This window comes from Stylophora pistillata, chromosome 8 (assembly GCF_964205215.1).
Source record: "Stylophora pistillata chromosome 8, jaStyPist1.2, whole genome shotgun sequence".
Lineage (NCBI taxonomy): Eukaryota > Metazoa > Cnidaria > Anthozoa > Scleractinia > Pocilloporidae > Stylophora > Stylophora pistillata.
Genome location: NC_142526.1, coordinates 10,650,103 through 10,677,602, shown reverse-complemented (window position 1 = coordinate 10,677,602; position 27,500 = coordinate 10,650,103). Strand labels below are relative to the sequence as shown.

Here is a 27,500-nt window from a genome sequence, read left to right as displayed (position 1 = left end):
CCGCTTTTGCTCGGGAACATAAAGGATGGTGTTTTCACTCAGTTTTGTTAGGGGTCCAAATCCGCTAGGACACCGGGATTTTGGGGATAAGAAAATCCTGGTAAGAAGGGATTTAAAAATGGTTACATTTTCTTATAGGGGATCAAGATGGGGTCTATAATTGGCCACAGAATCGACTACGACAGGTTAGGAGTTCTGGGAGGCCAGGAGCACTTGACACAAGTACCTCTCCCTGCCCCCCCTCCAGATATGGTATAAAAAATTTGCTTCACCTGTACTTTGACATCCCGTAAGGTCTCAGATGATCCAACAGTGAGCGAGACTTCTCCACGTTGTTTACGATGCCTGCGATGAATGAAATGATGAAAAGTCAAAGAAAAGAAACACAGAAAGCACAAAACTAAACAGATATACCTGGAACTTCTTCGTGCCTTGGGGTCGCGGTTAAGTTTTTGTTTCTTGCTATCCGGTGGAGACTGCAAATAGAGAGAGGACTACTGAGGAATGCACGTGATATTCACATGCTCCAGGGAGCTCATGTTCACACAGCCTACGTGTAGCCGTACCCTTCCCCACCGCCCCCCCCCCCCTCTCAGGAGAAGAGTGACGTCACAGAACAAGATTTGTTTTAGGTTTTCGTAAACGTTCGCTCCCTTCCGTTTCTCCTCGGGAGGGGGGGAGGGGTACGGCTACACGAAGGCTAATGCTCCCAGCACCCTTTCCCTTCTTCAAAACCACTGAATCTCACAGAAATTAGGTGCCGCATAGAAAGCCCAAACTTCTCATATGGATATGATCTAATCTGGGAGGAGTATAGTCTAAAATGTCCAACGGATCGAAAATGAGAATTTTCCAAACCTGGAAATCTGGGTCGAAAGAATAACCGTCTTTGCTGGAAGTACTCTGTCAAACAGCAACAACACAAGATAAATTAAAACAAACTTTCCTGGTGATGATGATGATGATGATGATGATGATGATGATGATGATGATGATGATGATGATGATGATGATGTGGCATTTACATAGCGAATTATCCATACTAATGTTTTATACTTTCTACAACGCTTTGCAGGGTACTTCTGCCCTACTACATTTAGCATTCTACAATTTCCTGAAAGCAATCTTGCAAGTGCCCCCAATTTTGGTAACGAGGCCAGACCACAACACCAGGAGATATGTTCCCTACTCGAGAAGTGCGTGGGTTCTCTAACGTCCCCTACCAACCAGTGTGGGGAAGATGCAGGAGACGGAGCCAACGGTTTGTTGTCCTTATTCGAAAAGACTAGAACGGCTTACCATTTGAAGATTTCACAGCAAAGGCAACACATTCTCCTCAGTTATTTAAGACCATGGGTGTTGGTCTGGTCTAGTGCTTGAACCTTTGACCTCCTGACAGTCTGGCACTCTACAACCCCAACCCTGATCTTCCCAGGAATTAGTAAGTCTCTCCTAGATGAGAAGCCCCTTAAAGCTCCACCCTCCCTCCCCCCACAAAAAAGGTAGAATTCTTACACTGTTTAATACTTGCTCAACGTCCTTCTCACTGTGATCCTTCGTGATTTTGCGCACGAAGATTGTGCCATAGCGATAGTTTTCAACGTGCAGAGCTCTCTCCTGTATGCGCGCAAAGCAACAATCTGTGCACAACTCTGAAATGCAAGTTGGAGAAGAGTGTGTCAACTGTTCATCTTTTTGGTTACTGAATGACTTGATGTAGTCACGCGGTGACAAACCGCACGAGGTGTTCTTCGTTCCTACGTTCGTAGTGGTTAGGAGGCTTAAGTAACAAACACATCGGTCAAATGTCAGGCATGTGCGAACGGATCAATTCTGCACGGCCAGCCAAATTAGCCAGGCAAAATTTCAAAGGAAAACATAAGAATCTGTTGCCATGAAAAATAAGCGAAAGAAAATTGAAAAGTTCACAGAAACCTGTAAAGGAAACACGAGAAAGGAAAAGGAAAGCTCGAGACAGTTCGAACACTAGGCTTATTAAAGTTCAGGTATCCTGTTGACTATCCATTCTGTTTTAATCTTTACCGAAAAAGTTAGACGCTTTCAAAACACCGTGACTTACTGGCTTGTGTGGTTGTTTGTAACTCGTGTGAGACAACCTTGGTTCGTGTAGCCTGAAAGCACGCTACCTGGGTATGACCCTAGAATTAGAACGTTCGGACATTTAACCGCTGTGTTGGCTTTGGTGCGGTTACTAGCCGCTGTTCAGGAAATAAGCCCGCACTCCTCCCGAGGATCGAAAACCGACCTCCAGAAAAGAAAACTATAGAATCAAATGCAATATACTAAAAAACACTTTTGAAGTATCTTACTTGTTTCGAAATACATGTCACATACAAATACGTAAACTACCTGCTTTACAAGTTCCTAATAATATACCTCCAATTAGCCTATGGTTAAATGTAACAAAATAGAGACTTGCCAGGGTTAGTCGCCAGTTCCCTCACTTCTTCTTCAGTCACCGTTTTCCTGACGGTGATCACGTGATCGTGCTGATAGGTTTGAGTGAGCGCGTTCCACTCGTGTTCCCAAACATAGTGCAACCTGTACCAAGGGGGGATGGGCGATGAGACAGCGTTACACTTTACAATAAACTGCCATGATATCGTTCATACCTTGGTGACACGCGCAAACCAAAAGATTGCTTTCTTAGCGTAAGCAACAGGAAAAGCTTCACCATTTCTTTCTAGAGACAACTTACATTTCGCTCGCACCATCCACGTCATCTTCGCAGCCAGGATTGAAGAGGAACTTCTCATGGGGGCAAAGCAAAGGTGCATTAATAATTCTTCCAGGCGGAATATTCCTTATGGGGTACCTAATAAACATAAATTATTTTTATAGATCAGCAATTCGTTTCAAATAGTTTCTAGATCATGAGAGAACTCTTTGATGTCGGCAAACCTGTCTGCGTGAATGCATACGGCACACATTCCATCGGGTGGTCGCGAGAAATGTTGTGACTGTTTATATTTGACTTAAGAGTAATTTTGTTACATCTGCAGTAAAAGGATACCGATCTGTTTTAGCCCGGGAGCAAGCCTCGTCGCTGCGGAACGTTTCTTCACCTGCGAAGAAGTTTAAGGCCTGGCGCAAAGCGAGGCGGTAAGAGGTATGCAGGGATCTGGCACTAATAATGAATTATCACCGCTGCACCTTTCGAGACAAGAAACACTCGTATTGTAGAGCTAATGATGAAGACCTGTTCGCAAGCTAGATCTGATTTCCTTCTCGGATTCTCGCGCCAGTCAATCTGTGAAATATGTGTCATGTTATCTTAATGGCTGAGTGCCACCGTTGAAGTGTTTATTTACTTACTCTGTGACTTTTTACCTTAAGAACTGCCTCCATCGATCGATAAAATCTTTTGATACCGCACAGGCAACGAACGAATCCTAATGGAAAGAGGGGACGGTATTCTTCAGAGCTAGTTTTAGGACATACAAGCATACACTGCAACCATGGTAGACTACGAGCAATCCTCCCTTTTCGGCAAAGTCCGTCGCGTGAGAAAAAACTTTTCAGCTATAATAATATACATGAAAAAATTTCTCAGTTCTGATTGGTTAAGATGAATGCAGTTTTCAGTTAATTCAGTAGAGAAGAGAGTTAATTCAGCGCAAAGAAAGAAACAAACCAGACATTCTGATTGGTCAGAATAATTGGTCAAGGTCAATGTCACTTGCAGGGTTTTGAATAAATTATTTTTGCACGTGATGCGCAAGCTTTTCTTCTGCGTAGTTATGAGAAGCTACCTCGTATTTTTTCATGTATATTATTAATAGATAATCACATGATTTCGAGTGCAATTTGGAATAAATAAGCACGAGTAGATTATTTCAAAGACTAACAAAATTGCATGAGCCCGTAGGGCGAGTGCAATTTGTGGTCTTTGAAAAAATTTACATGTGCTTATTTATTCCAAACTGCACGAAAAAATCATGTGATTACCTATACAAAAAAAAAAAATCGATGTTCGCGCGCCGAGCGCAACTCTGGGAGAAGGCGCACAAAAAGTGGGGACTTCACACTAAGTCAGAGAGTTTAACCTCTGCTTGGCACCATTCAATGTAGACTTCCGCGCGACATCAATCCTTTTTCGCTCATTTAATTATTATTTTTTTTTTAATAAAGCGCACAACAGACCACGCCGAAAAGGAGGGACTGCTTGTAGTCGACAAATACGGCAAACTCTCTCACTACGAAATAGGGAATGATTCCATTTCTTTTCAAAAATTTTCAAGGATACAACCAATCGAGAGACGGGAGTCTGTGTCTGTCAGGACGACATAGGCATTTGGTTCTTTTCCGCCATGTTTTCGCACCTTTATTTCGGCCATAAAACTCATCGTGGGATTGTCGCAGCAGCGAAGCTCCTTTTTTTTTTTACAATGAGTTCGGCTTCGAATTGACAAATGCCAATAAAGGCTTTAGCAGTGAGTGACCAGCATCAAATTTTCTCCTTACAAATATCACCTCTTTAACAAACATTAAAATCACGAGAATGCCGGAAGGAAATGATCACCAACTAAAGAAGCTCTTCATTCTGAAACAAATTCTCACTGTTAGTACCATGGGAAATGTTTAGATAATAGTATGGTGTTAGGGTGTAAAATCCTTCAGACTCACGCAGTTATCAAACGACGGCCGGTTCCTGTCGAGATACAATTGACTCATAGCAGTTCTCTGCTCTGAAGCAAGTAGTTTGTGAAGCTCATTCTTCTGACGCTCTTCTTCATCATCTGCCTGCGCAGGAAAACAGAAGAAAAATTAAAAGGAAAAAGAGACATTTGTATGTTGAAATGTCATATTTCAGCTTGACTTCCGTCGTTTACTCGACTTATCGAGAAGTTACTTCGGTTATGAGCACAACTCATTTCCCGACCAGCGGCTGGTAATCGAGCCTATGTCACGTTACACTGCGTGACAAACGTGATAACTACGAGTAGGGATTTACAGAGAGTAGATCACAGCCTGCGAAGCAAGCCCTGGGGGAGAGGAGGGAGGATTGGGAAGCAAGCCCTGGAGGAGAGGAGGGGAATTGGGGCAAGGGGAGAGTAATTCCCCACTTCCCCTCCTCTCCTCCAGGGCATGCTTCCCAATCCCCCCTCCTCTCCCCCAGAGCTTGCTTCGCAGGCTAAGTAGATCAGAGCCACTATGAACCATAGCCAACCGGAACTTTGGTCACATACCTGGCAAGCTCTGCACGCTGAATGAGCAGCTGGGAATTCAGACGAGGAAGGAAAGTAATATTTCAACCTCTGCCACACCACATCTGGTACAAGGCGTCGACACGATTCGTCAGAGGAGAGACCACCTGTCAAATAGGTTGAAACCAAAAATAGCTGAAGTTGATCGTTTTGGTAACAGAGATAAATCACTGTCATACAAGCGTGACATAACTGTATGCAGGGTTCGTACGCTTTTTCAGGCCAAAGATTCAAGGACTTTTCAAGGACTTTCCAGGACCCTACTTAGAAATTTCAAGGACTTTTTGTAATGACAATTTTACCTCAAAACCAAGAAAAATGTTTCTGTTAACATCTATGTTTTGGGTTTACCGATGGTGCAAAACAAAAGCAGATATTTTTCGATGTTGTTCAATAAAAAATCAAGGACTTTCAAGGACCCAAAACAAAATTCAAGTACTTTCAAGGCCTTGAAATCGGCCTCCTGAAATTCAAGGGTTTTCAAGTGTTTTCAAGACGCGTACGAACCCTGTGTATGGTAATGACACATTAGCATGGTAACAATTATAGTGTGACATGACTCTTGCTTCATATATTTCATTGTATCTCATTTATCACTTTCACGGGTTTATTACGAATCAACTTAACGGCCTGCTCCCAGTTGGCTTGTTAGCTCAATTAGTAGAGCGCTGCACTAGTATCGCAGAGGTCAGTGGTTTGAATCCCGTACAGGCCTGATTTTTTTCAGGTCTGATTTTCGCTATTGCTTTAATAGCGCTCTCTACTGCGAGGATCGTGCGTCATACGTATCTACAACCGCAGTTCAAAATATATGAACTTCATATATTCATTGTAAGTGTGACATCAGTAGGCTTGCACATCCGATAAACCCTTTGAGCAGCTGTTATGTCGGCTGATAATGTTCGAGGATGAGAGATTGTCCGAAAAAATGAATATTTGGCTGGGAACAAAACTTCGAGGGCAAATAAGAAATTTTGAGGACAATCTCTCTATTTTGTAACCCTGTCGTTAGTTTTCACATCGCGTAAAAACCGCTCGTAAAAAAAAAAGTGTTGATCTGAAGGCGGATGCCTAATTGCGACCCGCTTTTTAATATCACTACCTCTGGACACTACAGAACAAGGTTGTTTTCTTCCGCGTAAAAAACTATAAAGCTGAAAAGATGATTTCTCGAGCTGGCCTTTTTCTGCCGGCTTTGTTTCTTGAAAAATACTCGACGTAGAAGGGGATTAATACGTGATAACTGTCTGGCGATTTTTTACCACGTGACGTTAGGTAGCCAATAAAATCGCGTGACAGTTAATGTTTGGGTTATAATTATTTGTATTTCCTCACCGTGTTCACAAAGCAAATCTTCATTAAATTTAGAATTTGTTTCGTCCTCCTCCTCCTCCTCCTCCTCAGCGGTGTGCTGTAGATCCCTGTCCAACTTCTGTTGTTTTCCCCCGTCTTCTGTCATGCTTGCATCACTAGTTTCATTCTCTTTGGCCTTATCGTAGTCATCGTCTTCTGTTTCGTGATTGGCTGTAACTCGACAGCTGTCCATCAAACTTTGTCGTGTCTCTTCTTCGCAATTTGCCAAAGCTTTCCATCGAAGAAGCGAGCGCCGACCAACCCAAAAAAAATTTGCACTGAAAATGAAAGGAAGAAAATTGAAGCTTAATGGAGAAACGCCAAGAAAATTATAGCGATACTTCGAAAACGAGAGGTAACATAAAGTGGCAATGGGTCAGTGCACTTAACTACGAAATTTTGTCAAGAAACAATAATTTTTTATTACCGGAGGGTGGGAGAATTGTGGAGGATTTGGGGGAGATCGCACGGTTTTCAGGGGGAACGGAGCAGGGATCAGCTGTCGCTAGAAAGGCGGAGCTATAGAAAATTTACTGCTAGTTAACTACCATTGAGGGGGAGATCTTACGAATATTATAGAGCCTAGGGAGGATCAGGTAAATTTTGTCGTGACGCAACCAAACTCTTCCCACTAACCCACCACTCCTTCCCGGCGATCAATAAAGATCGGTCCCTGATCGCGACTGAGGCAAAATTATCCGACGCATATTAATGCGGTGTGCACCGGTAACGTGTATTTTCTAGGAGTTCTTATCAGTTACCGGCCCTTAAAATTGATTTAGTTCTACTATGTTGCATAGAAAGTGGAAGAAGTTACCTGTTGGATTGCTGAGACTTCAAAGCATCTGACACAAACTTGTAGTCATCAGTCAGCCGAGTTTCGAATCGTATTCTTCTACACTGCTCTTTTACACATTTGATACACAGAGAATCACTGGATGAAGACAAATAAACATACTGATTCCGTCACACACTCAATTGCAAAATGTAAATTTTGAAATCTGAAATTCCATTGGTTTTCCTTTCCTTCGCGCAACGATTGGTTTAGGAAACTCGTGCCACCCTTTCGACCAATCAGATTCAACTCGGGCGCTCGCGTTTTGCCGCGCCTCGCGTATTGAGTTGTTTTTAGTGCGAGTCCTCATTGGTTCCTGCCATGTTACAGTTTCCTTTGTTCTAATTGGTAGCTTTTATTACTTCGGTTTGGGATTTACAACACGAAGTCGAGATGCTCTCTAAATCCACTTTCACACTTTACACACAATGCACACAGCAGCAGTCAAAACCAAGTTGTCTTATAAACAACCATGCAAGCTCGTAAGTAGCGGTGTCCTCAAAACATAGTGGTAAATCAGCTGGAAACCCGTAATTAAAGAAAAAAGTTTTGGGTAAGTTTAGTCTCAAGTTTTTCTCCTGCCTTGATTTTCTTTTACAGATTCATGACTCTATGACAGCATACGTTTCTTAGGTCTTCATTTGAAATTTTGCGCGGGAAATTGGCGCGTAGGCCGTGCTCAGCAGGTTAAAATTGATCCCCATGCGCATTGCCTTACGTTTGAACGCTGTGTTACTAGCTTACTACGGCTTTAAACCGTGACAGTACCCAGCCGTTACTCGTAAATAAAAATAGTATCCGAAACTTTGACAGATGACTTAACCTGAAATAAGACTGACTCGATTTATGGCAACAACATTTGTTTCGGCCGAAAATTAAACACAATAACCCCAAATCATACCTTTGAAGTCTGGGCAGTCCACCGTAATTTCTGAATATTTCATCAGCCTATAAAGACAAGAGGTAATAGATAACAACAATCTACATTCCATTCCAAAACTTAACTTACTACAAGTAGTGCAAAAGAAATCAATGGAAGTTTTAGAAAATTGGCAACTTACAGCTTTGACGTTGATCCTCTTGGCATTAAGCACTTGATTTGGATGAAGTCTGGCGTAATAAAAACAAAGCAACAAGTCAAGGCATAAAATCAATTAACTTAACGCACTTTTCCATTGAGTGGGGTAAAATCGAAACTAGAGAAATCAAAACAGCCAATTAGAACAAAGGAGATGTTCCTAAGGAGCCAATGAAATATCAAATTGTCTGGAGGGCGGGAAAGCGAGAGCGACCACGCCGCGCTTGATTTCACACTTGCATCTGATTGGTCAGTGGAGCGGCGCGATTTTTTTGGACCAATCATAGAGCAAAGTAAAGCAAAACCAGCATCATCCTGGATCGACATCCTCGACAATTCATAGAAAACTTCTTCATTCAAAGTTCCCTTGCAAAGGAGTGCTGTTTTAAGAAAAGAAATAAAAAAGGTGATTGCATACTTCATATACTACACTGTACGACTTACTTTCCATGAGAACAGAGCAAAGAGGAGTTGTCCACTGGCGGTGTCTCAGTTTTTTCATTCATCCAGTCCTTCAGCCATTTGGTAGAAATCCATTCATAATCTTCATCTGAGAGGCGATGAAAATGCATCAATGAACGTTTAAGCGATAGACCACATTTATTTTTAACGAGTCATTCATAAACGTAGTCAATACCGCTATTTTCTGTAATTTTCTTAAACCTAAGATTGACTCTAATCTGATCAAAGCAATTATGCGGGATTTGGTTTGTTTCGCGATACTCAATTGAGATGCGGTTTAAAACACTTTTCGATTAAGTATCGTAAAGGCGCAACCCAAGTAATCACAGGGACATAAGAACGGGAAATCCCCTTAAAAACAATGAAAACAAAGCAAAAACAAGCCAACTGCTTAAAGCGCGGGAAAATGCACGTGACCAAGTCGTGAATTGGTTCAGTCTTGCATTTGATTGGTTGAGAGAGTGGCGGATTACTACCAACACTAAATTAAAAACTGCTCTATCAAAATTAAAGTAATCAAAATGACAAATAAGTACAACGGACACCTTTAAAAGAAGCCAGTGAAAACCTGAAGAGAACACAGAAAGCCTTAAAACGGGAGTGACCGAATCGTGATCGGATCGAGTTTAACGTCTGATTGGTTGACGGGGCAAAGCAAGTTTTTTTAAAAGCAAATCACTGAGCGGTGAGACAGAAAGCCAAAGAAGTCGAGTATTTTGTCGCGCTACACAATACTGTAGGTCAAATGTTATTTTGGATAAAAATGCTTCCTACCTGAAGATATCGGCATTTCAAAATAAAGTCTCTTTATTTCAGCTTGTCTTTGCTGTCCTTTGGCAATCGACTTTTCCTAAAGAAAAATGTTTTTAAGTTATTTACGGTGAGATTCTTTGGAATGAAATAGAGTAGCTATGAGCTTTGCAATGTAATAGAGTGCAATTCGATTGAATGACATAAAACCAAAACCAATGTAATCACAACCAAAAGCGCGGGAAAACGGCTGCGACTAAGTCACGATTGGTTTCAGTTTTGAATCTGATTGGTTGAAAGGGTGGCGCGAGTTTTCTGGACCAATCACGGAGCGAAATGAAGCAAACCAAAGCAATTGGTTATATCAACTAAGTTGAAATAGTAAATTGGCCACCGTAACGAATAAGAAAGCTAACGTTTCGAGCGTTAACCCTTCGCTCTGACGACGCAGCACCACAGTTTCTTTAGAAACTTTCAGCCCTTAAACCAAAGCAATCCCTATTCCAATCCTTATTCGCTCTGACGATGGTCTTACGCTCGAAACGTCAGCTTTGAAACCCTTTACGGATAATTTACTTTATCAACTCAGTTGATTAAGCCAAAATTACACAGCAATGCTAAAATTACTTTCGACACTCAATTGAAAATTGCTCTTTCTTTGTTTAGTACATATGTAACAACAGCTTCTCCAGGCCTAAACGAGAACAGAAAAACTGAAAAGTAGCTCTGACCTATAATTGGACAATATATGTAGATAATATTGACTTACACGAAATGCCTTGACTTCCGTGACCCAGTTTTCAAATAGGCTGTTATCCATGGCAACCAACTCAAGTACATGAGACGGGACTTCGACGTCATCATCTTCACTCTCGACGTCATCATCTTCACTTCCTTTGACAATAGCAATAATAATATTATTGGCAATAACAGCAAAACAATTATTTCATAAGAATTCAAAACTAATCTAATTATAGTTTAATAATAATTCAATAATTATTCATGAAAAAACTCTTCCCTCCACACTGGAAGACAATTTCAATGTTGCATAGCGATAAACCTTTTATACAAAGATTGTCCTAAGTTTATATGGAATTAGTATAATTTCAGAGCTGAGCAAAGAGTTTCCAGCAATCTGATTGGTCGAGCGGTTCCTTATATGACGCTATATAAACCGCTCCACGCGGTTTATATAACAGGTTAAAATAAGAAGTTAATAAATGTTACTAAAATGTTATGATTTTAGAAATTTCTCTGTTGTTCAGCTCTGAAATTATACTAAAACAATTATTTGCCGAAGGCAAGGTGAATATCGTCGAATAATCCCCGACACGAAGTCGAGGGGATTATTCGACAATATTCACCGAACCTGAGGCGAATAATTGTTAAAGATAAAATAGAAAATCTCAGTAAGAATTTCACCCAAACTTAATGTTTTGCCAAAATTTTACAAATCAGTTCCATAAAATGCATAATTAAAACCTGACTAACACCTTCTTGACCAGTAACCAAAACTCTGAAAACCTCTGAACTTCAATCAAGTAAAGATCTACTTTTAACACCAGTTGCAAAAGAAGCAGTATCTTACCTGCACCTTTATGCCCTTTCAAAGTGTACACCAGAGTGTACGCATTTTTTGACACATGAAATCCTTGAGCACATTTTGGCCTTTTGGCAGGCTTGGGACTGGTGTCTGATAAGAAGACGAAAAATAAATTATATTAAACAAACAAACAAAAGATCAAAGACAATTAAAGCTACTGGTGGGTTAGAATGTTTAGTACATGTTTGGTACTTGCCCAATTTATTATTATAAACAAGGGAATTTAAAATTCTGTGTATCTAAAAAAGTAAAACATGATGCTTGGAGATCAATTTGATTACAAATAAATTGTTAAGATGAAACAATTTTTAGTGAGATAGAAAATATCCGAGCCCCAGATGGGACTTGAACACACGACCCTCCGTAAACTAGTCGGATGCTCTAACCACTGAGCTACTGTTAACCCTTTAAATCCCTAAGATCTGATTGTTAATTCGCCTCTCTAGCTGCCACACATTTCCTTGGAAATTTGTTACGAGCACATGGTGTTAGATTGAGATAACAACTTCTATCTGAAAAGTTTGAGCATTCTTGTCACCTATTGGCTAAATAATGCATGCCTATCATGGGGAGAAGTTACAAATTGATCACTTCTAAAGGTTAGAGGTTTAAATGACGAAAATCACAGCAAAATAAGGGAATAACTTGGGCAAACAGCATCTCATTTTGAAGGAAACTGACCTGTGCTGAAGAAAAACAAGAGAAAACCCTCCTGTTCAGTTGTCTCTTGTAGTTATAAAGAACAATAAAAGAACAAAAACCTTCATTAATGTTGTTACTCGCCTGTTGAGTCCTCATCCTGAGAAAGCTTCAACTTTCCTTGCATCTTGACAATGTCTTCATCATTAAACTTGTACCATGACCCAGACTATTGATACAATAATATTGTATTTCATATAAAATAAGGAAAAGCAACCGGCTAAACACAAACCTGTAATCTGCCGTCTTTACCTCACCCTCCTGTCCCATGCATAGCAGTATTGCTGCAATGCAATTATCAACAGTAATGCCTGTTCTTGAGATCACAGCACTTCGCAGGACAGTTTTTGAATATAGGATAATTTGCAGGTGGCAAGCAGGCTGGCAAGGCACTGCAACACAAGCATGCATGCAAAGCAAGCATGCATGCAAAGCAAGCATGCAAGAGGTCTGCAAGGTGCCTGGTAGACCACTCACTGACCTTGTTCATGGTCACTTCACTCACTGTCTAAATTCTTGATATCTTTGGCGCTCATGCCGCAGTGCTACATTAAGATGAGTTCTAAAGGACCTACAAACCTTCTTGTCTCTGATGTGAGCTACATAATGCCCTGAATATGCACTGACTCCAAAATGCATCAAAACTGCACTCAGCTCATACTCAAGGTTGGACCCTATCAATGGAATAACAACAAATATACATCTAATAACTGTAGAAGTTAAAAAAAAAATTCTTAAAAATGTGCTTCAAGTTACCGTACTTACCAAAGCCTCCATTCTTGACATGTTCTGTCATATCAAGATTATCTGGAAACTGAATGAATGAGTTCAGTTTCTTTTTGTATCCTGTTTTCCTGTATAAGAAAAATAATACTGATGAATGAAAACAGGTCTTCAGGGTAGGAGGGGTGGAGGAAAAATGAGGGGGTGGGAGAAGGGAGGAAGGGTAGAATGATCCTCACTACTCCTAACTGAAGAATGGCTGCTAGGAGTAAACCAGTGACAGCAACTTGCTTCATCTTGGTTGGGTTCCTGTTTGCAATCAACTCACTTTTATCTGTTTTAAACTGTGGTGCCATTCACGTCAAAAGTTCACAACTTACTGTCCCCCCCTCAAAGCTCACTCCTCTCCCCCATTCATGTCATTTGGCCTTTAGCCCTTTGACCTTTGACCCAGAAGCGATTAGCATCTAATTTCTTTCCACAACATCACCCTGAATCAAACACTTAAGTCACCATAGTAAAAGAACCGATCACCACCTAAAGAAGCTCTCGACTGTTCGAAAAAGGTTCTTGTAGTCTGCACTCTTGGAAATGTATACAGGGGCAGATCCAGGAATTTTTGATTGGGGGTGTCCAAACTTTGGTTCAGGAAGGACTGTTGGACTCTTGAGGCAAATTACTTCTCCCCTACACCCCCTCCCACCAGTTGCAGTTGCACGTTAAAATTCATTGGCTGCTTACCGTTTACTTGGATTCATTAAAAAAATCAGCCAGTTAAAAAGTGATATACGATTCTGTGGATGCAAGAATTTCAGTCTCAAAGTTGTAAGCATCAGGTCTGATAGGGGGGTCCAGATCCCCCAGACCCTCCCCCTGGATCTGCCACTGGTATAGAGAACAGTATTTCTTCAGTTTCTTTCCCTCTCACTACAATATTAACCTCACCTGTCAAAGACAAATCTCAACAGCTGCAAATTGAGCACAGGAGGAAGGGAGTCTAGTTCAATGTAACGAGCTGCATTCTGTTTGCTATTACACTGAGTGCAATAGTACTGATTGTCACCATCCAACTTTTCTTCCTGTTTAGAAAGAGAATTTCACTTGACTTGCCATGGGATATATCAGACAAAGCAATGACAAAAGCAATTTTATTCATCCATTTGCGATATTTAGACAGGATGGCCCAGTTCAGCTCAAAGCTGGTTTAAATGAGGGCCTGTTTAAACAATAACAAGGCCAGGCCATGATACTAGGGGGCTATGTTCCCTGTTCTTTGCAGGAAATCCTGGGTTCTTTAATATCCCCTGCTAACCAGTGCAGAGAATAAGCAAGAGATGGGGCTTATGGTTAATCATCCATTCCTTATTCCAAAAGACTAGAATTTCTAACCATTTGCAGATGTCATAGCAGAGGCAGCATGTTCTCCTTAATTATTATAAGGGCTTTGGTGTTGTTGCTTAAACCCTTGCCCTCCTACATGGCAATACCACACTCTACAACACAAGTTAACCAAGCAAAACAACAAAGATGCAGGTCCTACAACACCTTTAAAAACTCCTTGATACACTGGTTCAATGATGAGTGGCCTTGGATGTTAAGGTCCAGTTCATAAAAGCGAGAGAGCCTCTTGGATTTGTTTCCACACTTCAAACATCTGAAAAATAACATTTTAATTTGCAGCCATGAATTTTCAGAATATTCATGTTAAGATCTTAGAAAACAAAAACATGTTAATATTCCGAATATGTTGTGCTTACTCTGTGACATAGAAGTAGTCCCCTCTGAACTGAGACTGAACAATATTCTGCACCTCAGGCTCAGCCTGCAAGACAAATACATATGATGCATCTACCAACAATTGTGTCTTTTTTCGAGTAAATGAAATACCATCTGATTCCATAGTATGAGTGGGAGACATGGGGCCCCAACAATTAGTGCTGTACTCCAGGTTGAGAGGTCAGGGTTCAAGACCTGCCTTGGTCATTGTGTTCTGGGGCAAAATACTTTCCTTCCACACAGTCTCTCTCTGCTTGACTATAATTAAAGCATGTTTACGAGTCGAGCCGCCAATCAGGCCAGCGCTTAACTCCGGTTTCCACAGCATGAAGCGACTAAAAGTATTTCTACTCCCCCCTGGATGGGACGCTGGTCCTTCCCAGGGTTATCCCCCCCCAGCATTAAATTTGCCAGTACCCAATTAAACACCTGGGTGAAGAGAGGCACTGTGAGAGTTGTCTTGCCCAAGAACACAACAGAATTTTTCCAGCTAGGGCTCAAACCCGGACCACTTGATCCGGAGTCAAGTGTACCACCCATGAGGCCACTGCACCAACAGGAATATAAATGGGTAACGACTAATTGTCAGAAGGGGAAACCTGATGAAGTGGTGGGGGGTAAACTTGTGATATGGAAATATCCCATCTAGGGGGGAGAAGTAATACTCCTAGTCGCTTCACTCTATGAAAATCATAATTTTTAATTGGGGAGCAGGGATGGCACAGTGATGAGAGCACTTGCCTCCCACCACTGTGGCCTGGGTTCGATTCCCGGACCTGGTGTCACATGTGGGTTGAGTTTGTTGTTGGTTTTTCTCCCTCCACAAAAACTAACATTCCAATTTGATCTGGAAACAGTGGACAAGAAGAGCCACCCAGTGGAATGTCCATTGCTAAATTATTTATTATTATTTATTAGTTATTATTTATCAGAATAAGCTCTCGCTGGATAGGACACTTGGCTTGAGCCAAGATATAACCTTTCTCTATGGTTTGAATTGTAAGATAAAATCACACCTCTCAACAGGAGTCATTTTAGGAACAGAAGAATTTACTAATTGTAGAGAGGCGACTGCAAGTGCATGCTTGACTGTAATCATTTCTATCACAAACCACATGTACACAATCTTAGTACACCAACCTGATTTGAGAAAGTTTCTTCAAGTAATGAAGTAAATAGCTTGCTAAATTCTTGAGCATCCTAGAACACATGCACACACAAAAAAATTCTCAGCAACCCACTATAATAAGAACAAAATATGCAACATGACATTTTCTGAAATATTAGTTTCAACACCTTTATGTTGTACTATCAACCTTTTGACCACTAAGAGCGACTGCCATCTAATTTCTCCTTAATAGAATCAGAACTGAATCAAAGAATAAGGTCATGAGGACAAAGAAAATGATCACTTGCTAAAGAAGCTGTTGATTCATTGACAAATTCTCCTTGTTAATACAACAGGAAATGTGTAAAGAAAAGTGTGTAGAATATGGACCAAGACATTTTTATCTGTTCAATGCCACCAAAATATAAAAATACCTGCTGTTGTGCTGTGTCAAGTCCTAAACTGTCAACAAATGGACTTGGATCAATGTATCTACAGATCAAAATAATTTCAGTTTATTGAAATTTCCATGACCACTTTTATTTGTTAAATTTTACATGGTTACCAAGGTTGCTTCTCTATGAGGTTGCTTCTCTATGAGCAACCTATCACAAGTTTTGTTGTTTTAGTTTATTCAACAAAACAAAAGGTTTTGCTAACCTCTCAAATAACAAAAGATGTCAAAACCAAGCCCTTACAAAAAACACTTCTGGACAATATTTTTCTATAAATTTGAAGACTACTGATATACTAAAATTCAGGCACTTAAAAGTAAAAAAAGAAAAAAACAGTTTATGAATACTCTCCATTAAGCATGGTTTCCCACCAAGCTATTCACTAATTATAACAAACATCTAGAAATTTGGAAAAAAATCTACATCTCATATGTCTAGTCTGGGTATATAACTCATTCTCTAGAACTCCTATGAGTGACCAATACAGAATTTCTCCTTACAATATCAAGCTGAAAAGTGATGAGATGGGGATTATTGTTTGATCAAATTTTCCAAACCAACATCAGAAGAATTGTATAGCAGAAAGTGATGAGAATTGTTGGTAAGATCTGAGAGTGAAAGAATTAATCAATAACAGCCCAAAATTTACTGTTTACCTTCGAAAACTGTACTGCAACTGAGCAAACAACAGCTGAAGATGTCCACAAACAGTTGTTGGTGCTTCATCGGAGTCCAGTATGGTTGTAGAGGGAAGTAACGGAGCCTGCTGGACAGTGGACACCTTACTGGGAGTTGTTCGCACACCAAGAGATTTATCCAGGGATTCCCTATTCTCACTGCTGCCATGACTAAATTCAGAAGAATCTTTGGAAGGTTTATTTGAGGTTTCACCATTATGACTGCTATGATTAGTCACCTCAGGGTGTTCTGGGCTGCTTTGTATAGCTTCTGATGTTGACAAACCATTTACAGCTGACAATTTGGAAAGATTAGCGTGTGAACATTAAGGATAAGAACATTTCTAAACATATGGAAGACATGGTGGTCCAGTAGTTAGGGCACTGGCCCTGGTTGTTCAAAGTTTGGATGATACTACAGTCAAACTTCAATTATCCGGACCTCGATTATCTCGACCTCAATTATCCGGACCTCGATTATCCGGATTTCTCGATTATCCGGATTTCTCGATTATCCGGACTAGCTTTTCTGGTCCCCTTTTTTTCATGAATATTAATTAGTCACATTTATTATCCCTAGGAAAGCTATCATATGCTGAACTGAGTTATAAAATTCCAGTCAGAACTGAATTTTTTTCGCATCAAAAGACAAGTGATCTTAAACACGCCTAACACGCACAGTAGTAAATTGTAGTCAGAAATGGGTTGTGATTATGGTTCATCCTTGCATGATTCTCAATTAAATGTTACGGTTTACAAATGTATTCAGTGTTGACTTATTAATATTCATATTTTCGATTATCTGGACTCTCGATTATCAGGACTATTCAGGCCAGTCCCCAGTGCTCCGAATAATCAAGGTTCGACTGTATCTACATCTACATCTACATTAAAATAAGTTGGTAAAGTTGTTAGATGTCACACCAACGTTAAAAATACAAAAAGTGTAAATAACAACAATAGAAATAATATCTACCAGTTTCAAGTTTCTCGTTAAAATACTTGGCAATCTTAGTTTTAAAAGTCTCTAAAGAGATGCTTTCAACAATATCTTTCAGAAGTTAAAATAAGAACTTACAGGGCAATATTGTGAAAAACAGTCTCCTACAGAACAAGCATGGGGCAGCAAAAAAATAATCAGTTTCCTGTGAGGAATCAGACCTTTTTATCTATTTATTTTATTTATTTAACAATTTGCCAAAGGCAGGTAAATTTATAGTAGGACAAGGGTGTCCCCCACTAGGTAAACTGCCTTACCCTATCCCCTGAAAGCAGACAAAATTGAGTAAGTTCTTATTATTAACAACACTCAATTTTAACAACGCTCATTTTTAACAACGCTCATTTTTAACAACGCTCATTATTAACGCTCATTTTTAACAACGCTCACTTTTAACAACGCTCATTTTTAACAACGCTCATTTTTAACAACACTTATTTTTAACAACACTTATTTTTAACAATGCAACGACACTATGCAGTGGATATTAAGTCTTTATCCAGTGGATAGCACAGTATGTTTTGCTATCACTTATCCACTAAAGGGCGATTTATCTGTTGTATGGTGGATCCGCCCTTTATAAAACTGGGGTGTGGACTCTGGGTCGAGAGATCCTGGAACAAGATCTCGCTGTGTCATTGTGGTTTGTTCTTTGATGAGACACTATCCTCTTCCAGTGCCTCTCTCAACTCAAGAGTACAACTGAAAACTGGTGACCCATCATTAATCAGGGAGACCAGAGAGGTGTAACAATATGCTACAGGAACTGTGATAGACTTGGGCTGGATGAATCACTTAGCTTGAAAACAGGCTGTATATCTTTCACTTACATGAACAAAGGAAAAATTTTTGTAAATGAACAGATGTCATTTTTTTTTTGCTTATAAGTGGGTTGGGTTTCAATTTTGTCTGCTTTTAAGGGATAGGTAATTTACCTAGTGGGGGACAACCTTGTCCTACTATAAATTTACCTGCCTTTGGCAAATTGTTAAATTTTAAATAGAATAAATAAATAAATAAAGAGGTCTGATTCCTCACAGGAAACTGATTTTTTTTTTTGCTGCCCCATGCTTGTTCTGTAGGAGACTGTTTTTCACAATATTACCCAGCAAGTTCTTATTTTAAAAACGCAACAAGCACTACATAACAACACAAACAGACAATTTAGCAGATCCAAAAAGAAAACTCCTTTAAAGCTGCTGAGGCCTGATGAGAGCATGTGGTATGACATAACAAGAAAACTCTTGCCTTATGGTTACTGTGCTGGACTAAAGAACAGAGTGGTGTGTTCAAGAGCCAGCCAGGTCACTGTGATTTGTTTTTGGGTAAGATGCTCATAGTGCCTCCTGCCAACAAGGAGTTACCACCAAATTCTTAAGGAAGCCTGATAAACTGCTAGTGAGTAACCTCTGTGATACACTGGCATCCCATTCAGAGGAGAATTATGATACACCTAGTCACTCTATGTAAAGATGGGCTGATACCAATACCAAAAAGTATTGGACAGGTGCTTTTGATACTGAGCGTGACCTGCCCACGCTTTATCTCACACCAGGCGACAAACCACTGACAAGGAGCTGAAAAGACTCTGGGCTTGAGAATGGGCAATGACCACCACAGTCTACCCAGTCTTGGTGGCCTGTGACTGATCCAAGAGTGAACTCTTTGACAACTATGAGTTTGGACTTAAGTATGTCCTTAATCCAATATTAAATTTTCCACTGCCTCATTGACTCTTCTCTAAAGTACAGAACACTGCATAAGTGTAAGATAGCTCTATATTTCGTCAATCAAATCCCATGACTTAACGGGCATTTCACACAATGACGTTACAGTATCAGTATTAATATTGAATATTGATATTGAAGAAAAAAGTCAGTGTTAAACTGGGTATCATATTGACTTGGAAAATTGGGATTGGCCCATCCTTAACTTCATGCTAAGAAACCAGGACAAGTTCAGGCTGAATGGGCCACTTGACTTGAATACAGACTATGCTCATTCGAAGTGTAAAACATTTTCCTCTAATAACAGTAATTCTCACCTTTTTCGACCTTGCATTCTTGTCTTACACTCATGGGAGAGATGTACTTGTACATAGCTGATCGAAATACTGGATTATGAAACCAAACCTGTGGTAGAATAAAAATAGTCCTCATACACAATGACATTCTTCTTTTTTTTCTTGTCAGCTGTGAACAAACTGTCTTACCTGTAAAAATGTATTGACATAACATGTAGCTCCAAGGTTCTTGAGCCCAACAAAAGCATTCTGAAAAGCCAAATGCAAGAAAACGAAAAATCAAATGAGGTGATAGACTGGTCCATACAACAGCCAAATTAGGACAAGCATTCAATTCAGTTTTATTTTCATTAAATGTTCGTCAAAAGACAAGTAAATTCCAAAATTAAGATACTGTATTTGTTCAATTAAGTGCCAAGGTAATTATCAAAATTATGGACCTTGAGAGTGAGTGATTATTATTCGAGATGAGCAATTACTAAATTTTCACCATTTTTCTACAACCTCGGACAAAACCCGTTGAGACACATTACAAAAATACCTATTTTTTGCACTCACCCTGACAAAAATGCTTCCCGTCGCAAATTCAAAGATTGTTTTCCCCCTCCCCTATTGCAATGTTGTTTGTGGTGACACAAGAAATGCATGCTTGAGCTGTTGAGCCCCAATAACATTGTACCAGGGGTGGGGAGGGGGGCAAGTTAGTTCGTTTTGGAAACGATTGTTGCATGGCGGGAAATTAAAAGTTGCATTGAAATGTCTCAACAGTTTTGTCTGGGGTTGTAGGTTTATTTTACTACAAAACAATGGATAACAACAAAACGTAAAGATGTACTACAGAGAGTGAATTTAGAGATTTTAACCCCTTCTGTTTTTGAGGGGCAGGGGAGGGTACCAGTAGGTACGTATTCAAGCTTAGGTACTATATCCAGTGCTTTCAATAAGACCTGGCACCCGCCGGAGCTCCGGCGGCTATTCTGTTGCAAGTCGCCGGTTATATTTCACCGCGCTCAAGTTGCAGTCGCCACGCTAAGTCGCAATCAAGTCGCTCTCCGGTGGGTGTTGTACCGAGGTAGCCACCTATTTCAAATCTTATTGAAAGCACTGATATCAAATAAATATGATATCATGATCATTTTGCACCTCTGGTCGTCTTTCATTTTCAGGGTCTTCACAATTTAACCAGTAACTATCTGAAAAGCAATCAATATAAATTGAGAGTTGTTATTGTGAAATACAAATTTGCAGTCTCCTATGAAAACATTTTGCAGCATAGTTTACTTATTACATATCTATCAGATCAGCTTTTATTTTTCAGAGCCTCTGTCATGACTTATAAATGCATGAATCATCTTGCCCCTAGTTACTTGAGTAGTAAGTTTGTTAAGAGATCAGACATTCATAATCGTAGGACACGAAATCGTGAAGCTCTACTGATTCCATTCTTTAGATCAGCGTCTGGTCAGTGGTCCTTTGCCTTTAGAGTGGAGATGCTCTGGAACAATCTCTCCCCTGAATTAAGACAGTGTGCCTCCCTAAAGGCATTTAAGGAGAAAGTTAAGAGTCACAATCTTGCAAACAGTTATTAGTTAAGTTTTGATATTAATTAGTTATATTAATGTCAACAGTCATTAGTTTTCGATATTATTAATCTGATGAAGCTATGTAAATAGATGCTGAAAAGCCCCTTGGGCAGTAACTATTAAAGTTTTCTATCATTTAATATTCTTATTAGTTAATACCTTTAATTTCGCTGAGCCAAAATCTTTCCCCAAGGCAATTGAAACAGTTTGGATTTGCTTTGCAGTTCCTCCTGTGAAATATACAATAATTTTTGTTGAAAGCCTTGATACAGCTATATTCAAATACAATTTTCAATTGAAAATGAAATCTTGAAGGTTTTCTACTACAAGCTGATCGGTAACTGTGCATTGCAGAAGGAACGTTAAATCATGAGTACTTAGGGCATCTGTCAGTTGAGTATCCATCCAAACAATCAGTCGACACGTCAACCATAAAATCCGTCTTTAAAGTTCACCGCTAAATTTTCTCTGATTCTTATTGGTTTAAATTGATCACATGACACAATAGTGTTCATCCATGGAGAGACACTATCAGCCCATAGTGCCCATCCACGGAAAATACCCGGATAGATATAGTACTCATGAGTGAGAAATTTTGAATGGTTTGATGGCCACGAAGTTAGGCAGATCGGAAAAACAGTGACTTTTCAATTCTGACAGGTATCCAGTCAACTCTCTCTAAGACGGACACCATCGGGACTAGCCTCAGCTGTCCGTCTTAGAGAGGTGTCCGGCTTATAGAGAGTTGACATAACATGACCCCAGGAATTTTAAGCAAAAGAAAGCACGAAAATGACTGTTTTAGATTACAATACCATTCGGTTGTCAGCTCCAAGTTATTTTTTCAATGGGACAATGACTGTTTTAATTTTAACTTATACTGTTTGTATTCCGCTGACAAGATAAGAGCTGTCAATTAAATGTCTGGTGTTAAAAGGAGTCTTGGGTCCTTGGTAATTCAAGAAGTTTTCTTCCCTACATCATAATTTGCGGTCACATTCAGCACTTTACAAGTGTCCGTTGAAGATTTCAAAGCATCCGTCGTCCGTCTTATAGAGGTGTCCATCTTACAGAGAGTTTGGTTATAGTAAAATGACTAAGAAACGGCCGGGACCGGGACCAGCACCAGCTGTCCGTCTTATAGAGGTGTCCGTCTTATAGAGGTGTCCGTCTTATAGAGGGGTTCATCTTATAGAAGTGTCCGTCTTATAGAGGTGTCCGTCTTATAGGTGTCCATCTTATAGAGGTGTCCATCTTATAGAGGTGTCCGTCTTATAGAGGTGTCCGTCTTATAGAGGTGTCTGTCTCATAGAGGTGTCCGTCTTATAGAATTGTGCGTCTTATAGAGGTGTCCGTTGAGAGAGTTGACTGTAACGCATTATTTAGCCAATGCACAATTGCAAATTATTGAAATTTATGACAGGCTGTGTGCATGAATAAATATTTGATTGATCTGCATTTAGTGGGTTTTGACTGTTTTTCAACTAGCGTGCAGAAGAAAATTTAGTGGTGAACAATAAAGACAAAAGAGTATTTTATGTCTTGGAACTATCGGTCTGATGGTTGCCCCTTAGTTCCTCGACAGAAACATTCTATTGTTTAAATAGATCTGCAGATAGTCAGTTGACATGTCAATAGACAGTCAACCTTCCACTTGTTAACATCACTCAACTCTTGATTGACAGATGTCACTAACACTCTGCCTACTCTATCATCACTTGGTTGACTCCTGTAATCAAATTCTATCCTCTCCACTCAAATATTAACTTATATTCTCTAGCCCTTTAGAAGGGACGTTTTGTGGTTGTCATCAAATATTCATTTATGTCAAAGACTGCTCTTTTCAGTTTTTTTTTCTTGTCATTTTTTAAATGACAGCCATTTGAGCTATACCCTCGCTCTATCAACATGTGAGCACAGGTAAAAGAGAATCTTCTTTCTTGTCCCCTGAGGGTAATGGGAGGGGCTAGGAGTTGATTGCCATTCCAGCAAAACTATGGTCAACAATACACATATACCACCAAAAGTCCATGAATACACCACCACCAACGCTAAATTAATACGCTGCCTACCGCTGATCATGTTTTGTTGGAGGTGCCAACTATGTCTACTAATATGCCAACCAAGCATCAACCAATAGAGGCCACTGATGGTCTACCAACTTAAATAACATGGAAACCCATAATCCGCCAACTCTTGGTTGACATGTTGTGTGATAGAGTTCACCAACAGATGCCTTAAGTATACATGATGCAGAAGTTTAATCTACCTTTAGAAAACTAAGTTGGAATGGATAGTCAAGTATATGTGATAGGTAAGTCCACCAACCTTCATCCAGTTGCAGGCTAAGTGCAAAGATTTGAATAAAATATGTGGGTCTTGCTCCCACAATTCCCCATTCATACAGTCTTGGCACATACCATTTCTTTTTATTTTATCTTGTTTCTTGTCCCAGATATAGTTAAATATGGCTTTCTAAATTCTAGAAGTAGATGTGTGAGCTGATGTCCAACATAGAAGCCAAGTAAGAAATTTGCAAATTCCCAAGCTATTAACAATTAGGCACAAGTGCCCCCAGTTTTCAAAACATACTGTCTTTCAATTGTTGTTATCATGGTTGCCAGGTAGCTGACCGAAAATTAAAATTGTTATTACCTCAAATTGAAATCAGCATTATTACCAATTGATATAATACCGAGCAGCAATGATTCAAAAACAACGTACTGACTTTAAAGAGGTGTACGAAATGAATAATAAGGATTTTTCGCGTCTCTAGTTTTATTTCTCAAAAAAAAAAATTGTGCCGCAGTGTATTTGTCATCTTTAACTGTCAAGCTTTGTATTTCTATCAAAATGAGAGTCAAACCTTTCCGATTCACCGATGATATTGAACGTTTCTTTTTCCGATATACAAAGGGTCAAATATTTTCCAGTTAATTTCAAATTCAGACTCAGGTCAAAAGGATATCGATCAATAATAAAGAGCAAATAAGAGACACCCTCTCACCTGCAATTTCCCTGAGAGCAAGCAGCAGTATTTATTCTATAGGCACTCTCAACGTTATCTTTGATGACATTTTCTGGTTCAGTGTAATCAGCCCAGCCCCATGCTTGCTTTAGAACATTTCCTTGTTGTTTCCGATTTGTTGTTCGACGCGCCATCTTGGATGTACTTTTCAATTCTTATTCCCGCGCTATGCGCACGCATCAGTAGGCGGGCAGCTGGTTCTTTCGCAGGCTCAGGTAATTTGTGAGACTGGTAAGTATCTGCCACTAACTGTTTTCCAGAGTTTTCCAGAGTTTTGCGGCATACAAAGCTGAAATTGAGATACCTCGAGAATTTTTTCTCTCTGACTTTTTCTTGAGTTTTTGACGGACTGCGCCAAACTTGCAAAGAGGAAAGGGACCATTAACTCACACAAGTTTTCCTTCGCTGATAGATTGGGACACAAAATGGGCATGAATAATAGCTAAAATCTGCTCGCATAGGCGAACAACGAGCGTGAGGCGGGCGCGGAGTGGCGATACACGCTCGTGTCTCCATAGACTACGAGCAGCCCCTTCTTTTCGGTGAAGTCCGTCGCGCGAGTAAAAAAAATAAAAATAAATGCGAGCGCAGGCGCGCGCCTCACTCATGGAGCTCTTGCGGCGCATCGGCGTCACTCCAAGGTTCCCTGCGGCGCGCTATTGACAACTTCTTTTCTGACCCTTTTTTAACTCGCGCGACGGACTTCGCCGAAAAGGAGGGACTGCTCGTAGTCATGGGCTCCTGCCGTTGTCTAGTGTCTCTGAGAAAACGACGCCTGGTCTAGTCTGCAGGGTAACAAAGATTACTCAAAGTATGATTACTTCATATAACATTTACTTCCTATTCTCTATGCGCATCAAAATTTCTTACAGTGTATTCCGAAAAAGAGACTCAGGACGAGGTTTCTTTTAACACATATCGTGCCCGAACTCTTCAGGAGTGTGTGACAAAGCGTGACATTGCTCGAAAGAGCGTGACGTAATTACAATGCCGACAAAATGTGACCTGACGCGCGTAATTGTTTGGCTGTATCTTACCGGATCAACACGTCCTGGAACTGTTGACATTAATTGGCAGAGACTTGATTTTGAGTAATCCGCCATCTTAATGAAATGTGACAATCAATCTGGCAAACGACACGCTAGAGGTAGATTTGAAGAACAGCAAGATGTCGCTAAATGCGGGTGGATATCGAGCGAGCGATTTAAGTCGAGAAATGACTCTAAGAAATGCCAGCGAGAATCGAAGATTAGCTGGGCATCTTCAACATCTTGATCTTCAGCTACAACAGAATCTTGTCAATATGCAGGCCGAGATTTTGGACTTAAAGCAATCGCGCAAAGGAACTTTAGTCGCCAGACATCAGCGGCCTAAAGGATCATTTGGGAGAACGGTCGGCAATCCTAGACAAGGTAAAGATCGTCAAAACCGTTCGGGATCTCGACTGGTTTCGCCGCTCACAATACAGGGAAATAGTAAAGAAATTTCACAACCATTTTTGCCTCAAATCAGCACGAAAAACAGAGCTTTAGTTGGCAAACAGGATTTCGGTGTCGAAACCAGACTAAACTCATCGAATAGTCGCGCAGGCTCTCGGCGTGCGCGGGAGCTATCATCTGATAATTACTTGCTGTCAAGTAATCTATACAGGCCAAAATCATCACCAAATCTAAACGAAAACCCAGAACGCAGCAAAGACACAAACAGGCCTTGTCCTGATTCAAGTAGAGGAACTAAATTTCGACCTCTTGAGAAATCATATAAAAAGTTGGTGAGTCAAAGTTCTGATGAATTATCAACGACATCATTGGAGCTTAATGACCGTGTGAGCGATTTTTTAAAGAGACCTAATACGAGATTGGGCGAGCAAGGAATAAACGAAGAGAATGGGCTAAAACAGACAGGAAGTGATGCAATTCCAACGATTAATATCGAAGATCAAAGTGAACCTTGCGAATGGGAACTCGAGGCAAACTCCAAAGCGGAAAATCAAGGCGCATATGAAAACGATGAGGGATTTTTGTCAGACGAAGAACTATTCAGAAACTCGCTACTTTTAAGAGCTGATCGAGATGACGGTCTCTCCCGATCAATGCCAGATTTATCTAGTCTTGGATTCATGGATTTTAACGAGGTTATCGATCAACGTTTGCGAAAGCTGCAAGAAGAATTGCCATCGAAGGAAGAAATGCGGAAAGTACGCTATCTGAGATTTCGGGATGAACCAACTCCGCCATCTCTTTTGTCAGTTTTTAACAAAGGCAGTGTTGGAGAATTGGATAAAATTGATGAGTAGAAACTTTGATATTGATCATGTAACAGTTTGGTGCGAAACGTCCTTTACACATCGATTTCTTGATGAGGACCATGATGAACTTAATTGAATTTATGCAAAAATAGAAGACCACATAGTGCGTTATATGGTCTAATTCAATTTATTGTTGCATGTTAAGTCTCTGTTATTGTGTTTTGATAAGCTAGCTTACTTGCCTACTTAGAGCAACAATAAGGTTCGACGCCTTTGTAAAGTTTGAAAGTGGCACATGGAAAATTTTATCCTTCTGAATTGATCTCTAAATTTGACACATCTTTGCGATGATGTAGTAGATGAAAGTCTTTCGCATTAGTAGAAAACCCACGCAGAAAATTAAATTGAATGGAAATTACGCAATTTGTGGGAATGTTTTAAATAGTCTTCTGTAAGTGTCCAAACAACTTTGTCCTTGACGATCCTGGAATTACGAAAGATTCGAAAACGAGGAATACCGAAAATTCCGTGGCACTTCATCCTAAACTTGCTAACCCCTAAATCTTCTGTCGCACGTTGCTGCAGGATAACAATAAAGTTTTGAAAAGCTTTTAAAATATTTGCGAATGCTTTTCTTTCTACTTGAGAAAATATATTCACGCAAGAGAGCTTGCTTTGTTTCAAGAAGGTTAATAAACAGGCAAATTTTCTGTAATCAAAGCCTGTTATTAGAATGTCAATTTGTCTGACCTGAAGTCACTCCTGTGACGTCAAGGTTGGATCAATGAGATCACTGTCTGACTTCGGCTTCAGTGCGCGAATTGCGACATAAACCTAATTATAAGAAATATTCCTCGGGCTTTGAATGGAT

The 27,500-nt window shown here is 40.0% G+C and overlaps 2 protein-coding genes across 3 annotated transcripts in view; one reads left to right on the top strand and one right to left on the bottom strand.

Annotated features, from left to right (window-relative positions):
* LOC111332444 (ubiquitin carboxyl-terminal hydrolase 48) overlaps positions 1 to 24,554 on the bottom strand; it is a 28,512-nt gene extending 3,958 nt beyond the window's left edge. Inside the window, exons 1-31 of one of the 2 annotated variants that reach the window (XM_088729841.1) lie at positions 24,361 to 24,554; positions 21,513 to 21,583; positions 20,914 to 20,963; positions 19,960 to 20,019; positions 19,792 to 19,879; positions 16,727 to 17,042; positions 16,050 to 16,107; positions 15,648 to 15,707; positions 14,489 to 14,553; positions 14,277 to 14,385; positions 13,677 to 13,810; positions 12,774 to 12,862; positions 12,588 to 12,682; positions 12,093 to 12,177; positions 11,295 to 11,399; positions 10,476 to 10,600; positions 9,731 to 9,806; positions 8,939 to 9,044; positions 8,478 to 8,526; positions 8,318 to 8,364; positions 7,399 to 7,515; positions 6,564 to 6,859; positions 5,211 to 5,335; positions 4,648 to 4,764; positions 3,352 to 3,413; positions 2,720 to 2,836; positions 2,441 to 2,562; positions 1,516 to 1,652; positions 859 to 903; positions 415 to 476; positions 273 to 345 (exon numbers count right to left, since the gene is read on the bottom strand). In XM_088729841.1, the coding sequence (XP_088585967.1) occupies positions 273 to 345; positions 415 to 476; positions 859 to 903; positions 1,516 to 1,652; positions 2,441 to 2,562; positions 2,720 to 2,836; positions 3,352 to 3,413; positions 4,648 to 4,764; positions 5,211 to 5,335; positions 6,564 to 6,859; positions 7,399 to 7,515; positions 8,318 to 8,364; positions 8,478 to 8,526; positions 8,939 to 9,044; positions 9,731 to 9,806; positions 10,476 to 10,600; positions 11,295 to 11,399; positions 12,093 to 12,177; positions 12,588 to 12,682; positions 12,774 to 12,862; positions 13,677 to 13,810; positions 14,277 to 14,385; positions 14,489 to 14,553; positions 15,648 to 15,707; positions 16,050 to 16,107; positions 16,727 to 17,042; positions 19,792 to 19,879; positions 19,960 to 20,019; positions 20,914 to 20,963; positions 21,513 to 21,583; positions 24,361 to 24,515 (3,216 nt within the window). In that variant the 5' untranslated portion in view covers positions 24,516 to 24,554. Of the gene's footprint in view, positions 1 to 272; positions 346 to 414; positions 477 to 858; positions 904 to 1,515; positions 1,653 to 2,440; positions 2,563 to 2,719; positions 2,837 to 3,351; positions 3,414 to 4,647; positions 4,765 to 5,210; positions 5,336 to 6,563; positions 6,860 to 7,398; positions 7,516 to 8,317; positions 8,365 to 8,477; positions 8,527 to 8,938; positions 9,045 to 9,730; positions 9,807 to 10,475; positions 10,601 to 11,294; positions 11,400 to 12,092; positions 12,178 to 12,587; positions 12,683 to 12,773; positions 12,863 to 13,676; positions 13,811 to 14,276; positions 14,386 to 14,488; positions 14,554 to 15,647; positions 15,708 to 16,049; positions 16,108 to 16,726; positions 17,043 to 19,791; positions 19,880 to 19,959; positions 20,020 to 20,913; positions 21,306 to 21,512; positions 21,584 to 24,360 lie in introns of both variants that reach the window. The other variant, XM_088729842.1, reaches the window with a different exon arrangement.
* Positions 24,555 to 25,401: 847 nt separating this feature from the next.
* Positions 25,402 to 27,246, top strand: LOC111332431 (uncharacterized). Its single transcript, XM_022937760.2, has one exon. The coding sequence runs from the start codon at positions 25,550 to 25,552 to the stop codon at positions 26,675 to 26,677; it is 1,128 nt and encodes a 375-aa protein (XP_022793495.2). The 5' UTR covers positions 25,402 to 25,549; the 3' UTR covers positions 26,678 to 27,246.
* The last annotated feature ends 254 nt before the right edge of the window (positions 27,247 to 27,500 follow it).